Source organism: Berghia stephanieae, chromosome 4 (assembly GCF_034508935.2).
Source record: "Berghia stephanieae isolate SIO BIC M18660-M18661 chromosome 4, UCSD_Bste_1.3, whole genome shotgun sequence".
NCBI classification, from domain to species: Eukaryota; Metazoa; Mollusca; class Gastropoda; order Nudibranchia; family Aeolidiidae; genus Berghia; species Berghia stephanieae.
In genome coordinates, this window is record NC_088363.1 from 15,366,443 (window position 1) to 15,384,160 (window position 17,718).

At 35.8% G+C, this 17,718-nt stretch overlaps 1 protein-coding gene across 3 annotated transcripts in view; it reads left to right on the forward strand.

Moving 5' to 3' along the window:
• Positions 1-218: 218 nt before the first annotated feature.
• LOC144970087 (solute carrier family 35 member E2A-like) overlaps positions 219-17,718 on the forward strand; it is a 35,771-nt gene continuing 18,271 nt past the window's right edge. For 2 of the 3 annotated variants that reach the window (XM_078909307.1, XM_078909305.1), the window contains exons 1-3: positions 219-232; positions 3,107-3,473; positions 11,102-11,409. In XM_078909307.1, coding sequence (XP_078765433.1) covers positions 11,175-11,409 — 235 coding nt within the window. In that variant the 5' untranslated portion in view covers positions 219-232; positions 3,107-3,473; positions 11,102-11,174. Of the gene's footprint in view, positions 233-3,088; positions 3,474-11,101; positions 11,410-17,718 lie in introns of those variants that run through there. The other variant, XM_078909306.1, reaches the window with a different exon arrangement.

The window sequence follows — 17,718 nt, forward strand, 5'->3', positions numbered from 1 at the left end:
CACTCAAATTTTGATTTTTTTCTGTCTGTATTCACAATAGACTATTGAAAAAATTTAAAACATTAATTTTATTATTTCTAAGTAGTTATTTGTCACAAATATGATCGTAAAGGTTTTCAAAATATATGCACGATACACCAAACGTCTTTCTAGTTGTTTGGATAACTAGTAATAAAATATCAGACAATCCTAACCTATTGTTATCAGTCAGACTCGTTGCACCTCTCACTGTGTTTTGTCTTGAGGCTGTCATTATTCCCAGACGCCTGTCTGGGGATAATAAAAATTCGTTATCCCCAGAAAAAGGTGTCGGGGGAAAACCAATTTTTGTTATCCCCAACACCGTCTGGGATACTATCCCCAGACGCAGAGCAAGTGGGCAGAAAGATTTTATAAAAATCCCAAACTAGGCGTAAAATACCAAATTTTCTGGAAAAAATACAGTGGTTGTTCCCAAAACAGTTAATTATCAAGTAAAATTTAACACAAAAATAAAAGTAAATAGGATCAAAGTCAAATCCAGCTCTTTAAAAAAAATATTTAAAGCAAAGGGTCAATGAAATTTTTTTTTGTTACTTTGACTGAAAACGTCAAACTGGGAATTCGACTTTTTTTTTTTCAACCAGGGAAAAAAGTTTTTAATCATCAAATCTGTTCATAGTCCACCAAACCCTTTTAAATTTTTATTACCTACCTACCCGTTAACTTTATTTACCATCTCTTTTTCTATAATTTGCTCATTCTGGGCCCCAATTTTGGGGGCACCGGGGAAAAATTTTTATGCCGGACGAAAATTTCCCAGGCCATGGTGTTGTTCGCCCCAAAGCCCAAAACCCCACTAGGGGAGGGCATCCGGTCACCAAAAGGTCAACGATGCTTTAGGTTTTGAGAAGTCAGGTCATCGACGACTGAGAAGGTACCGACCTCGACTTAGTTCTCGATGCTTTTCTCGTCTCGAGAATCTCGGTCGTCGATGCTTCTCGTATTGAGTCCCGAGTCCCGAGTCTCGAGACTATACTGCGCGAGCGACGCACGCGTTACTAACAATGTGTACTATCTGCATTGTTCACCCCTCTCTCGTCGGCGATGATTTCAGCGAAGCTCGAGACTTTTTTGCGTCTCGATGCTTTTTTGAGTCTCGAGACTCAAAAAAGTCTCGAGCATCGCTCTAGTCATCGGTGCTTTCATTCAATACCTAGTCATTGGTATTGGGTATTGACGTTATATCATATTTTAAACAGCTAACAAAACACAAACGTCGTAAATAGATCAAAATGGTTATAGGTATCAATGTTTTATTATTATACAAAGTGAATTTATTTAATGTATTTTAAGTTTTAATACAAAAAAGCCATCCAAAGCTCAGTTGAAGTGCTACTTCTCGGGAATTCCCGACTTTTCCTTGGTCATCGAGTTCGGGAAGTTTTGAGTGTTGGTGGCCGATGACTTGAGGTATCATCGAGACTTCCGCTCGACACTAACCCACACCTGTTATTTTCCTGTCTGCTTCGCACAAGACAATACAATTTAGTATCACACGTCCACAAAACTAGATCCAAAAACATACTTTTATTCGAATCAGAGATAAAAATAACTACCAAAACAAGGAAGCAAAAATGGTGGAAATATGTTTAGCTCATATATGAATTTAAAACATTCCGATAGCGGTGTGGATAGGCAGCTCAGTGGGTTAGGCCACCTTTCATTTTACTCCTTTTAGCTGCACAGATTCGACCCAGTTGCGACCGCCCCCCCCCGGACACACACTCATTTTTTTTTTTTTTTTTACTTTTTCTTTCTTTCTTCCCAATTGGTTTTCATTGTTTTCACTTTTGTTCCGAGTTCCGAGCAAGAGTTTTTTTTTAATCAGTTGAATTTTTTATTTCTCCGATAATATTATTTCATTATAATTTAATTTGCTCTAGATCTATTATTGTTTTTTTTTTTTTTGTTTTGGTCAAATGATAATAATTATAATAATAATAATAATAATAATAATAATAATAATAATAATAATAATAATAATAATAATAATAATAATTGTAATATTTGTTATTATTATTACTATTACCATCATAATCATTATTATATTATTATCAATAATAATATTATTTTTATTATTAATACTCTTATTATCATACTATTACTATTATTATTATTATTATTATTATTATTATTATTATTATTATTATTATTATTATTATTATTATTATTATTATTATTATTATTATTATTATTATTATTATTATTATTGTTAACACTATTCCCTGCTCCGAGGGAAATCTCTCTTTTTCTTTTTTTTTTTTTTATATTTTGACCTAAACCTTAGAGTTTGTTTTTTTTTTTTTGCTAAACCTTTATGTAAATGTTCCGTTTCTGAGCATGAATTTCTTAAATTGTTTTTATTTTTTAAAACAATTATTGTTTTTATTTTTAAAACAATTATTGTTTTTTTTTTCTCCTCTATCTGACCATTTGGTCGCTCTCTGAATATTTCTGTTTGTTTGCTTTTTAATTATTTATTCTTTTTAGACACTATTTGAGATCGGAGTGGGGACGAATATATTTGCTAGAAACTAGAAAAAAACAAAAGAGAGAGAGAGAGAGAGAGAGAGAGAGAGAGAGAGAGAGAGAGAGAGGAGAGAGAGAGAGAGAGAGAGAGTTTAATAATATAAAAAGAGGTGGGGGGAGGATGGATGGGACATTTATTCCTTTCAACGTTCTGTAAAAAGAAGACGGAATTTAAAAAAAAAAAAAAATACGTTACCAGGATTCGAACCCACAACGTCGATTATGGTCAAACTTCCAGGCAGACGACTAAACCATTCGGCCATGACACCCACTTCGAAGTCGACGCATATTGTGTATATGTAGTAACAACTGATTTTAATGTTGATAATTTTATGTTTTTATAGATATTTTATTAACTTTCCTTATTTCTATGTGCATCTGGAAACATTCCATGTTCTGGAATGTGGATAATTGTTTAAAAGAGCGGCGTTTCAAATATGCGTCTGGGGATAGTAAAAATTTGTTATCCCCAGACAGGTGTCTGGGGATAACAAATTTTTATTATCCCCAGACAGGTGTCTGGGGATAATCACAGCGTTTGTCTTGACGTGGTGGTTTTCTCTTCAATCTTCTCTGTTCTTATTAACTCGAGCATCTTCATCTCTTGTGGGTTTTCATTTTTTCTTTTTCATACGTTTTTTTTAACAGAGCCATTTTTTAGACATTTGAGCATCGGAATTCTGTTCTGAGACTGACTGACTCGTCTTTTTAGTACTGGCACTGACTCTGACACTGAACTGTGACTGAGGAAACTGAACTGTGAACTCGCTGTTGTGTTGCTGTTAACTAACGGTAACGTACTAAAAAATTGTGCCCGTGGCCCTATTATATTGCTGACTACCCTACGACGTCACTTTTATCACCTGTGAGATATTTGTCACTTGCTACATAAATTGAAAGTGGTACGTAATCAATATCATGAATTACCCAATATCATAGCCGTCACCTCACCAGTCATTCATGGTTGACATCTCATCTCATGTCATAGTCATAGTCATATCATACTCTAGAATGTAACGAAAAATGGAGATTTTAGATACATCTTTGTACTTGTTCTCTACCCGGAACGTCCATTGGCTGTACTGTTCCCATCTGAAGCCTTTCGTACCGTATGCAAATGCAAGTCGTTGGTCGTAGTGATTCAAATTCAAAGTCGGAGTGGGAGCTTTTCAATTTAAAATTTAGACAATAGAGAATAAAAAATTTTCGCGGCGGTGGTGGGGTTTGAACCTGCGACCTTATTGGTACGACAACTCCGCCTGGCAGGTGAGAGCGTGGCTCTACCGTGTGAGCTATCCACGAACACAAAAATATTCGTTTCAAACTCAAAGTCATTACTAGATCCCTCTCTCACCCACTTCTTGAGACCGCCGATTCGTTCGTACACCACCATCGCGAATAATTTTGACCAGCAGTTAAGCTTAATAGCCAATATTCTCAACACAAACATATAACATAGAAACGATTGAGACATTGAGTATGCTCCGGTGTATGGGGTGAATTTTTAATTCAGAAAAGTGAGTGGAGCAGGCACTTATGTTGGTAACAACAAGATATGAAGTGAATAGAAAAGTGCCAGAAGACAATAGAGAATAAAAAATTTTCGCGGCGGTGGTGGGGTTTGAACCTGCGACCTTATTGGTACGACAACTCCGCCTGGCAGGTGAGAGCGTGGCTCTACCGTGTGAGCTATCCACGAACACAAAAATATTCGTTTCAAACTCAAAGTCATTACTAGATCCCTCTCTCACCCACTTCTTGAGACCGCCGATTCGTTCGTACACCACCATCGCGAATAATTTTGACCAGCAGTTAAGCTTAATAGCCAATATTCTCAACACAAACATATAACATAGAAACGATTGAGACATTGAGTATGCTCCGGTGTATGGGGTGAATTTTTAATTCAGAAAAGTGAGTGGAGCAGGCACTTATGTTGGTAACAACAAGATATGAAGTGAATAGAAAAGTGCCAGAAGACAATAGAGAATAAAAAATTTTCGCGGCGGTGGTGGGGTTTGAACCTGCGACCTTATTGGTACGACAACTCCGCCTGGCAGGTGAGAGCGTGGCTCTACCGTGTGAGCTATCCACGAACACAAAAATATTCGTTTCAAACTCAAAGTCATTACTAGATCCCTCTCTCACCCACTTCTTGAGAGACCGCCGATTCGTTCGTACACCACCATCGCGAATAATTTTGACCAGCAGTTAAGCTTAATAGCCAATATTCTCAACACAAACATATAACATAGAAACGATTGAGACATTGAGTATGCTCCGGTGTATGGGGTGAATTTTTAATTCAGAAAAGTGAGTGGAGCAGGCACTTATGTTGGTAACAACAAGATATGAAGTGAATAGAAAAGTGCCAGAAGACAATAGAGAATAAAAAATTTTCGCGGCGGTGGTGGGGTTTGAACCTGCGACCTTATTGGTACGACAACTCCGCCTGGCAGGTGAGAGCGTGGCTCTACCGTGTGAGCTATCCACGAACACAAAAATATTCGTTTCAAACTCAAAGTCATTACTAGATCCCTCTCTCACCCACTTCTTGAGACCGCCGATTCGTTCGTACACCACCATCGCGAATAATTTTGACCAGCAGTTAAGCTTAATAGCCAATATTCTCAACACAAACATATAACATAGAAACGATTGAGACATTGAGTATGCTCCGGTGTATGGGGTGAATTTTTAATTCAGAAAAGTGAGTGGAGCAGGCACTTATGTTGGTAACAACAAGATATGAAGTGAATAGAAAAGTGCCAGAAGACAATAGAGAATAAAAAATTTTCACGGCGGTGGTGGGGTTTGAACCTGCGACCTTATTGGTACGACAACTCCGCCTGGCAGGTGAGAGCGTGGCTCTACCGTGTGAGCTATCCACGAACACAAAAATATTCGTTTCAAACTCAAAGTCATTACTAGATCCCTCTCTCACCCACTTCTTGAGACCGCCGATTCGTTCGTACACCACCATCGCGAATAATTTTGACCAGCAGTTAAGCTTAATAGCCAATATTCTCAACACAAACATATAACATAGAAACGATTGAGACATTGAGTATGCTCCGGTGTATGGGGTGAATTTTTAATTCAGAAAAGTGAGTGGAGCAGGCACTTATGTTGGTAACAACAAGATATGAAGTGAATAGAAAAGTGCCAGAAGACAATAGAGAATAAAAAATTTTCGCGGCGGTGGTGGGGTTTGAACCTGCGACCTTATTGGTACGACAACTCCGCCTGGCAGGTGAGAGCGTGGCTCTACCGTGTGAGCTATCCACGAACACAAAAATATTCGTTTCAAACTCAAAGTCATTACTAGATCCCTCTCTCACCCACTTCTTGAGACCGCCGATTCGTTCGTACACCACCATCGCGAATAATTTTGACCAGCAGTTAAGCTTAATAGCCAATATTCTCAACACAAACATATAACATAGAAACGATTGAGACATTGAGTATGCTCCGGTGTATGGGGTGAATTTTTAATTCAGAAAAGTGAGTGGAGCAGGCACTTATGTTGGTAACAACAAGATATGAAGTGAATAGAAAAGTGCCAGAAGACAATAGAGAATAAAAAATTTTCGCGGCGGTGGTGGGGTTTGAACCTGCGACCTTATTGGTACGACAACTCCGCCTGGCAGGTGAGAGCGTGGCTCTACCGTGTGAGCTATCCACGAACACAAAAATATTCGTTTCAAACTCAAAGTCATTACTAGATCCCTCTCTCACCCACTTCTTGAGACCGCCGATTCGTTCGTACACCACCATCGCGAATAATTTTGACCAGCAGTTAAGCTTAATAGCCAATATTCTCAACACAAACATATAACATAGAAACGATTGAGACATTGAGTATGCTCCGGTGTATGGGGTGAATTTTTAATTCAGAAAAGTGAGTGGAGCAGGCACTTATGTTGGTAACAACAAGATATGAAGTGAATAGAAAAGTGCCAGAAGACAATAGAGAATAAAAAATTTTCGCGGCGGTGGTGGGGTTTGAACCTGCGACCTTATTGGTACGACAACTCCGCCTGGCAGGTGAGAGCGTGGCTCTACCGTGTGAGCTATCCACGAACACAAAAATATTCGTTTCAAACTCAAAGTCATTACTAGATTCCTCTCTCACCCACTTCTATTAAGCTATTAAGCTTAACTGCTGGTCAAAATTATTCGCGATGGTGGTGTACGAACGAATCGGCGGTCTCAAGAAGTGGGTGAGAGAGGGATCTAGTAATGACTTTGAGTTTGAAACGAATATTTTTGTGTTCGTGGATAGCTCACACGGTAGAGCCACGCTCTCACCTGCCAGGCGGAGTTGTCGTACCAATAAGGTCGCAGGTTCAAACCCCACCACCGCCGCGAAAATTTTTTATTCTCTATTGTCTTCTGGCACTTTTCTATTCACTTCATATCTTGTTGTTACCAACATAAGTGCCTGCTCCACTCACTTTTCTGAATTAAAAATTCACCCATACACCGGAGCATACTCAATGTCTCAATCGTTTCTATGTTATATGTTTGTGTTGAGAATATTGGCTATTAAGCTTAACTGCTGGTCAAAATTATTCGCGATGGTGGTGTACGAACGAATCGGCGGTCTCAAGAAGTGGGTGAGAGAGGGATCTAGTAATGACTTTGAGTTTGAAACGAATATTTTTGTGTTCGTGGATAGCTCACACGGTAGAGCCACGCTCTCACCTGCCAGGCGGAGTTGTCGTACCAATAAGGTCTCAGGTTCAAACCCCACCACCGCCGCGAAAATTTTTTATTCTCTATTGTCTTCTGGCACTTTTCTATTCACTTCATATCTTGTCAATTTAAAATTTAGGCACCTTGTTGATAACATTTTCAACAAACTTAGAACACCTTAATTTGACCCAATCAGATGGATGAGTCAATTTTACAGAGAGAATCTGTGACACCATCACCGCTCTGCTGTCTCCTGGCCTGCATCTCGCGTTGATTGGAAGAGTTAGGTTTTTTCTTTTTCCATATAAAAGGAAGCTGCTTAGATGGCATGGTGAAAATAGCTTGGTAGGCTATTTCACTGTATGGTAATAATATTGTGGTGTGCTATTTTCAACGTACAGTGATAATAACGTGGTAGTCTTTTCACCTTACGGTGATAGTGATGATAGTGTGTTTGGCGATTTTCATGTAATATATCCGTACGGTGATAATAGTGCGGTATGTGATTTTTACCATATGGTTGATACTAGTATGGTGGTAGGCTATTTTCATCGTATGGTGATATCTTGGTAGGCGATTGTCACCATATAGAAGTGGTAATATCTTCGTAGGCTATTTTAACAAGCTGTGTTGCAGCAATTCATCTAAGATATTGTCAGATGACTCAGAAATAGAAATTTCATGAAACATCTAAGACAGACATATTTTTTTCAGAATTTTTGTGCACCTCCTTCCCCTTTTATCAAATTTCATTTCACGAACTCTTGTCGGTGAAAATTCATGAAAAGGGAAAAACGAAAAAGAAGGATAAGAGGGGGAAGGGATGAGAAAAAAAGGTCGCCAAATAAATGTTGAAGTCCTATTGAAATAAAAGAACAATGTATGTATTTTGCCGTCAGAATCATCACTGACGATGTTACTGAAACGAAAACGTATTTTTCTTCTTGTTTATGAGTGATATACGGGTGGTAGGGACTCAGAGAACAATAATAATTTCACTGATGGTAAGGATTCAGTGGGTAGCAGTACTAATGGTAGGGACTCAATGGATAATGTCCTTCTGATTGGCTGATACATATGGTGAAAATAGCCTTTTTTACTATTTTCACCGTATGGTGATAATAGCATGGTAGACTATTTTCACGGAATGGTGAAAAAAGTCAGTCCATAATTTTTAAGGTCTGAAAATCTATTTCATGTAAATCATTTGCATGTATGATGATGTCATGATAAGTATAGAAATGTGAAAATTGATTTTAATATGGGGTTCTTGTCCTGAAAATAGGGTATAGTGTACAAGTATAAGTTTATTGATTTCAAAGAGATAGTCTTCGTCTTCACTTCAATTAATTGTCTATCAATGTGCTATAAGTAAAGTTAAAATACATCAATAATTTTTAAAAGTTCTTATATAATTTTAAAATGAGGTTCTGATAGCTCAGCTGGTAGAGCACTCACTTCACAATCGGCCAAGATCGATCCCGGGTGCAGTCTAAATTTTTTTCTGAACCCCCTTCTTTTCTATCCAGCAGTGATTGGGTTGCTGAGTCTGTTACTACTGTTAGTTCTGTTGGAAAGTACTTTGCGATTGACTAGAGTCCTATCCAAAGGCTCTGGCTCCATGAGCCTAATTGCTTTAAAGAACTAATTATAATTATAATTTGAAAATTACTAAGAAATAAAGTCAGGATGAAATTCACCATTAGAAAATTTGCTTTTTTTTCTTTTAAAATTATACAAAAAGTAGAGATATGGTCACAAATAATGCCATAGTGACTAAATCAATGAAAAGTGATCTGGAAAATGAAGAAAATATAAGGCGAAATGTGTTAAAAATCACAGCAAAAATCTGCTCTCTGATTCGGGCTTGTCTGAGCCTTTATGATTTTGCCGCACAATCCAAATTTAATCCTTTTTACCAAATGGATTTCAAACCTGATGGGTGGGGACAGTTGATATCTTGCAATCTCTTATGATATCATAATAATATTATTACAATGAAAAATAAAAAATAAATCGCCTTCTCAATATTCATAAAGAAACGAAGATATCGTAGTCTTTGTAAATAAAAGACAATTTGAGCTTGGATGCCCTTTTTGGCTGGGGAGACCAGCATATATATTTGACCCACCATCTCAAAGCAGTATTACATTGTGATGAACTAGATGAGAGAGAATGAATTTATAGCCTCTAATATGAATGAATCACAGAGTTACTTTCTCTTCGTAATGCAATAATGTTATAAATACTATTTCTCGCATTGCAAAAACTTTAAAGGTCCTAACCCTTATTTTTTAAGAATTCTCTTTCAGGGGTCAGACTCATACAGACATAATACTGTTTAGAGTTGGTGGGTTTCATATTAAGAATAATGGCTGTGGGACTCGATTCTAGATAACTCAGTAATTGCGGCACGACTCTGAATATCTGTATGTACAGTTTTTTTATATTCAGGGTCAACTCTGAATAACCGCAGCCTATGACTATGAGGTGTAATTAAACAAAGTGGAGGAAAAAAGCAATGAGTCGATTTACTCAGATTGTGTCTGTGCCACTAGATTAATTGCTTATGATGATGATGATGATTATTATTATTATTATTATTATTATTATTATTATTATTATTATTATTATTATTATTATTATTATTATTATTATTGTTATCATCATCATCATCATCATCATCATCATCATCATCATCATTATTATTAACATCATTATTCTGTGTAAAGGATGTATCATTATTTTGTGTAAAGGATGTATCAAGCTCACTGACTAATCAAACGTTATGATAAGATAAGGTTATTGTAAAGGCAATGATTACCATGATCAGGTTTATCTCAGTGACAGTCATGTTTTTTAATCATTGTGTCACGGTGATAAGCATTTCAAAGTGGACTTTTTCGTATCATACATGCATATCACTTCAGGATCGGATTAATAAACTAAAATCTGATTTTTAAAAATAGAAAATTTTGATTTGATTGAATTGCACTCCATTAAATTACCAGAGATGAGAACCGAACCCCTAGTTAGGGACACACATCTGGCATCCTCAGTTGTTCCAACCTGGTCAGTCTTTATTCCCTAACGCTAGTTGTTCTGATAACTCTACCGGTATTTCATTTGATAAGCAAAAATTCAGTTTTCTTGACATCATTTTTGATTTTTGAAATATTTTGTTCATTATAATGAGAGAAAAAAATCTTTTTAGAGTGGCTGAATTAATTAATTGACTTATTGACGTTTTCATGACCATTTTCAGAAATTTATAGCTTACTTTGAGTTCATGGGTGCCAGTTTTCCGGTTCATGCCGGAATTCTGGTTTCGCTTTATCTCGAAGTCAAATACCTCCGTTTTCAGTGTTTTGAGTAATATAACCTAATGGCATCAGTAAGAATTCGAAAACGTGATTCAACAGCACTGTGAGTATTTCACTATGTATTATAAGTTGGTTTTAAAATCAAATTAATTTCCTCATTGTGTCAATATGTTTGCTGTGTAATTATTTAATAACGGTATAAAAACGGTGATGAAATAAAATAAGAGCAAAGTTAAGGCCGCATTTTCAGTAGGAACATTTTCAGGTTTGGCAAAGTGTCAAGATTTTAGTTTCAGGTTTCAGCACTTCTTCCTGCTGGCACCCATAGTTGAGTTTCCTCCATCCTAAGTTGTTAATTGTTGTGGTTCCATTAGGATCAAATTTAATTGGAACTCAGACAATTGATTAATCATTATGCCTCACAGAGGCATGTTATTTTTATTTTGACAAATTTCTATTGAAATTACCCTTTATTCCTCTTTTTAAATTTATTTTCTTCTTTTTAACAGGAAACTACCTGGATGAAATGGTTTTGAAACTCTTGCACCCTCTGTCTTGACACAGTGGAAAAAAGCTTTCAACATGATTGAAGGGGACCCACCTCAGAACACTGTTCCTGACAAGATACTAATTGCAAAAGACATGGCGGTTCCCGCCCGGACTCGCAAGTCCAGCAGCTCAGTTGAGAAAGAGAAGCAAGGGTTGATGAATGTCAGAGCTTTTAGCTTTCTCATTCTTTGGTATTTCTTCAGTGCTTGTACATTGTTCCTCAATAAATACATATTGGCCACTTTGAAAAGTGATCCAACATTGTTAGGTAAGTGCCATCAGTTTTCATCAGGTATATTAACTTTTAGCCTATTAAGTTTCAAATGATTTTGAATTTAGCTTAACAACATTCCTTTCCTTCAGAGCCATTAATTAGGCCCATGTAGCCGGAGTTCATCCCTTTTTCTATAGTGTGAAAACTGACAATAGCAATTGCTTGCTATCCTTTGGATAGAACGCTATTGATTGCAATAGACCCAGCTACCCAATTGCTGTTGAGTGGACAGAGGGGTTTAGAAATGATCTCGACTGCATCCTGGATTGACCTTGGTCCCTTTGCGTGTGAAGCAAGTGCTCTATCAACTCAGCTATTATTAGGACCTGCAAGCCTAAGACACATTGTCATTACATTGCTGTATCTGAATGGTGGGGGGCTCCATCTCTTTTTTTTTTTGTTCTTTCCACAATTATTCACAGCCGTTTATTACACTAGAAATCTTTCACTTTAGTTTACTACCGCCTCACCCCCAATGGGAACGACCCACCGTCGATGACGGGGAGACCACCGTGTGGTTACGTCATAACAGATGTCCAGAACGTGAAAACTGGCCTATATTTATCCCTGCAGGTAGAATGCACCGCTTGGATTTCATTGTCAGTCAGGCTATAGGACAGATTTCGTAAAATTGTTCATTTTTACACTGCAATTGCTGACCATACACTTCTTCTATATTTTTCTATTTTATATGGATATGACGGCCACATTTTCATCTTCAAGACGCAATTATTTTCATTGATATCAAGAAATGGTGAGTATACTTTATTCTTTCTTGAAACATGTATATTTTTCTATTTAAAATTAACCTGAAAAATATTTTTAATTGTTTAAAAAATTCAAATTGATGTTATCTGAGTTTTGTTACCCTAACACATGGTAGTAAATACAAGAGTAATAATCTACTTGTAATATAGCATTTATTTCACCGATTTGTAATGACAGGTTTCTGCACAATGAATGTGTAAACACACCTTGTCTAATTCTTTATTGGCTAACAAAATAGTCCCGTATTCAGACAAACTCCTAACAAAATAGTCCCGTATTCAGACAAACTCCAGAGACATAAGAACACGAGTCCAATGGTGATGATAACGTTGTTGTTGTTGTTTTATGGTGATGATGATAGCGCAGTAATAGTAGTAATCGTAGTAGCAGCAGCAGTAGTAATAGTAGTAGTAGTATTATTATTAGTAGTAGTAGTAGTAGTAGTAGTAGTAGTAGTAGTAGTAGTAGTAGTAGTAGTAGTAGTAGTACACACACACACACACGAGAGAGAGAGAGAGAGAGAGAGCGGGTGGTTGGATGGGAACATCACCCTTGAATCATATACCTATGATGTTCGCATGGGTGTACGATCCGATAGTGATGTCGTTTCTTCTTCTCTTTACTAGCCTATCCTGCTTCTTTGGTTTGTGATTGTATTTTTGACAGGGATATTTTTTTTTCTGTAAATCTTCTGCCTGTTTGTTCTTGGTTATTTATAATTTAGCTTATGATATCTTTAGGTTATGATTTTGATTTACATTTGTACTATTTTTGTTAGATTGCTTGCTTTTTTGTTTCAGCGGTCTCTCATATAACCTCAATTGTGTTGGAAGAGACCTAAAGCAACAAACAAAAAAAAAAGAGAGAGAGAGAGAGAGAGAGAGAGAGAGAGAGAGAGAGAGAGAGAGAGAGAGAGAGAGCGTGTGTGTGTGTGTGTAAAACTCATGTACGCACATTTTTAGCACGGAACGATTTTTATTGCATTGAACTTTGAACCTATAACTTTCACACCGATTTGCCATTCCGTCTTCACGATTCGCACCTTCCCTCGATATTCTTCTACATCGCCCGTTGATACAGTCAACGGGTGAGGGAAAAGAGGGTAGATAGATATATTATGACATCATCAAAAAGCGATGTAATCAAAGGTGGCGGATGATTGTGTAACCTCAAAAGCCCGGTGGACTGCGCTACAATGCCGAGCATTCGAGGGGATATGTGATTTGAGTGGGAGGGGCTTATTTGACTTTGCCGATGATCGACTGGTGGACGATTGAAATTATAATTGTCCTTTTTCAGCAGCCAGTTGGAAATTGGTAATTGTAAACATCTGATTGGCACTCCATGGATAGAAAGCAGTTTGGATGTCATGGGATGAAATTTCTGGAGAGGTGGAGTAAATTTGAAATGAATTGAAAGTAATTTGGGGCGTTGTCTAGGTGTCAAATAAGACTCTCGCAGACCGGTGATAAATCAATTTTTTGGCCGCAAATGCTACAGTAAACTTCTTTCTCTATCTTATTTTTGCTAAAAATATGTCAGGGGTGGTATATAGGCGGATTCCATTTTGAATAACGGGCATTTAGAACTATATTTTAAAGGAAAATTATTACGTTATTATTATTAGCAGGCATCTAGGCGATCACTATCGTATTATTACTAACAATCAATAATATTATTATAACTCTTATTATTACAATTCTTCTTCTTATTATTATTATTATCATCACCATCATCATCATCATCATCATCATCACCATCATCATCCTCATCATCAATATCAATAATAACTAATGATTTTTTTTTCTTTACTCAGATGAATGGTCATACTGAAAACAAGCATTTTCTCAATGCAAATGGACTCTGCCGAATAAGCTGTGAAAGGGCTCAAATGAGATATGTGGTTATAAAACATTTCATGCAAACTGCTCCAGAATTAGCGAGTGAAGTTCCACCAGTGAAAAAAAAAGAAAACAGAACGTTGGTTGATTAATTAGATGCTGTTCCTTAAAATAATCGTGAGGTTTTACGTATGTTAATAAAAAGTATAAAAATATGTTAAGATCTATACAAAGTTCAGAGGAATACTTATAACTTATTTTTACCTATGATTGTCAATTTATTTTAAAATAACAGTTCATTTTGATTATCTGATCATTAGTCATCCCCCCCCTTCCGTCCTTTTCAATGTGTTTATCACGATTTTTTATTGTCAAAAAATGGATATTATTTATTTTTTACTACTACTACTACTTATTATTATTATTTATTATTATTATTATTATTATTATTATTATTATTATTATTATTATTATTATTATTATTATTATATTATTAAACAATAATAATAATATTGTTATTATTACAGTGGTGATCAAGAGTAAGATAAATACACTGATATTTTATGATTATTACTAGTATTAGTATTACATCGATATCACGTGTTTCCACTGATTCGCAATGATCATTTCTGTTATCCACGATGCTTTGGTTGTTCAATAAGCAGACCATTTTCAACAAATTTCCATTTTAAATAGTATTAGCTATCTGGTCGGCGTCCTTTTTTTTTTTTTTTTTTGTCGCAGCACTGGAGAGAGAGAGAGAGAGTAAGTGTGTGTGTGTGTGTTTGTGTACATAACATAAAACTAATTTATGCAACGTTTTACCACGAACTAATTTTCATTTTACCACCTCAGTTTGATCTCTTATCAGTTCTCTCTGACAATTGAACTTTGAACCTATAACTTTAACACAGCTACATCATTCCATCTTCACGATTCGCACCTCACCGCGACGTTCTTTTATGTTGACTCGTGGTACAGTCAACGGGGTTGAGAGAAGAAGATAGATATTGAGTGACATCATCAAAAGCGATGTGATCAAAGCTGGCGGATGGTTGTGTAACATCAAAGACCAATAACTGGTTTACAAGGCCTATCATATTCGTGGGTATGTGTGATTTGAGTAGGAGGAGCTTTCTTGACTTTGCTGATGACCGAGTGGTGGACAATTGAAATTAGAATTGTCCTTATTCAGCAGCCAATTGGAAATGGGCAATTGTAAAAAGCTGATTGGACGCTCCATGGAAAGAAAGCAGTTTGAGAGACATGGAAGGAAAGTGCCGGAGAGCGTGGAGTGGGGAGGAGTAAATTATATTGAATGAATTGATAGTAATTTGGGGCGTTGGGAAGTTAAATAAAACTCTCGGAGGCGATGAGTCAATTCTTTGGCCGCAAATGATTCAGTAAAATTCTTTATTCTTTCTTTCTTTCTTTCTATTTTTAATTCCTTTCTGTCAGGGGGACATATTATACAGTGATGATACTTTTCCGCGGATCCACGGAAATCCGCGGTTTTCTTTCCTTTCCTCGGTTTTCCTCCTCAGATCCTCGATCCGCGGATATTTCCTTCATTTCCTCCTTTTACTTTTTTTTTATATAATAAATCTTTTAAAAATACCTCCTTTTTTAAAAAAAAAATATATATATAAAAAATGTCCTCCTTTTACTGGACTCCGGGCGTTTTAAAATTGTACTCAAAAGAAGTCATCCTGCCTACTTTCCTGTGGTGCAAGAATATTCTAGGTGAGTTTTCCGTTTTTCCGAGACTTTTCCTCCTTTTTGACTTTTTGTGAGTATCATCACTGATTATAGGCGAATTCCATTTTTTTAAAAACGGGCATTTCGAAAGCTATTTTAAAGAGAAATTAATGCGTTTTTCCAACATTAGCAGGCGTTTAGGTGATAGCCACTATATTATTTTCATGAAAATGATGATGATGATGATGATCATCATCATCATCATCATCATCATCATTATTATTATTATTATTATTATTATCGTCATCATCATCATCATCATTATTATTATTATTATTATAATATTATTATTATTATTATTATTTTTAAATTTATTATTATTATTATTATTATTATTATTATTATTATTATTATTATTATTATTATTATTATTATTATATTATTATATTATTATTATTATTATTATTATTATCATTATTATTATTATTATTATATAGTTTAGATCTATACAAACGTCAAAGGAATGTATATAATATATCTTTTCCTAAGAATTGTCAATTGCCATTACTAAAACCAGTTCGTTTTGATCATTTGATCAACAAACCCCTACAATTCGGTGATCACGAATTTTTTTTATTGCTGTCAAAAAAGGATATTGCTGTACAGGTGAGCGGATATCTCAACAATGCTTCATTACAAAACGACTTTGATTATATATTTCTACTCTGTAAATATTGATGATTATTGCAGTATTTCTCATTTATTTGTATAAACTCAGATAACTATGTAATTTTTGATTATATCGTTTGAAGTAATTAAAATTTCTGACCCATTTTTATGGTTATTTCCTATAAAATCTAATCCCAAATGATCTACTAAAATTATATCAAATAAAAGTATGTAAACCACTTGTTATGACTCTAAAATATCTTATTGCTACATCTAATAGCATGTTTACTACGCTACTTTGAACTTGAGGAAAAAAATCATCAAAATAGGAAAAATTGCTCAGTCTCCCTTTCGGCACAGGCCGTGACTCGCCATCTGTTATGAACTAGCGTCCAGCAAAATTTACCTGTCGAACTAAAGTGAAAGCAGTAAACGGCTGTGTATTCTGCTTTGGGTTTTCCTTTTTTTCTTTTAATGGTTAAAACATTTTACTCACAGGCAAGTTTGAAAATTTCAAATATGGGTTGAAGGGTTTCGTTTTTAAATTAAGTAATTAAAAAAAAAATTTGCTCATCCAATATATTAGATATCTGGGTCGGTCTGCTAGATATGGTGGAGAGTTTTTTTTTTGTGATAGTCCCCTGTTCTATTATTTATTAATATGTCTGTCTGTTTGAGGGTACAATATCGATATAAACTCCCAACTCCCAGGCTTATCGCTCTGAAGGACTAAGTGTTACTTTTTTTTTTATTCCTGAATTGAATGTGACTTGGTTGTGTCTTAGCCCTTGGATTATTTTTTTCTCTTTAGAAATCTCCTTGTTATTTATATGGTTTATTTGTCTTTTAACATTTTGTAATAATTTTATATTGTCCCACTTGAGAGCTGACCGTGACAAAGACATTAAGGATATAATTTGAGTCGAGTGCTCTGTATTTTATTGGCAGTATTAAAGATATTTTAAAGAATTATACGAGTATTGCAGGCCAGTGGACACTTTAACTTACAATGTCTATGAATGATTAATTATAAGGGCAAGTAGACAGTGTGGAATAGTATATTTAGAATTTGATAAACAAGACACGCACAAACCCAGATACAGCTGAAGCAGCCGTTTTGCCAAACAGAAGCATACTGAATATTGTTCTTCCCGCGTACCATCCAGGACTGGAGTCACTTAGTAAACATCCTCGCCTCGACCACCTATAGGGAATCTTTTAAATCTACTCTTTTGGTTCTTAACAGTGGAATTAAAACGTTGTTTATCGGAGAATGGAGATCCCGATAGCTCAGTTGGTAGAGCACTCGCTTCACATGCAAAGAGAC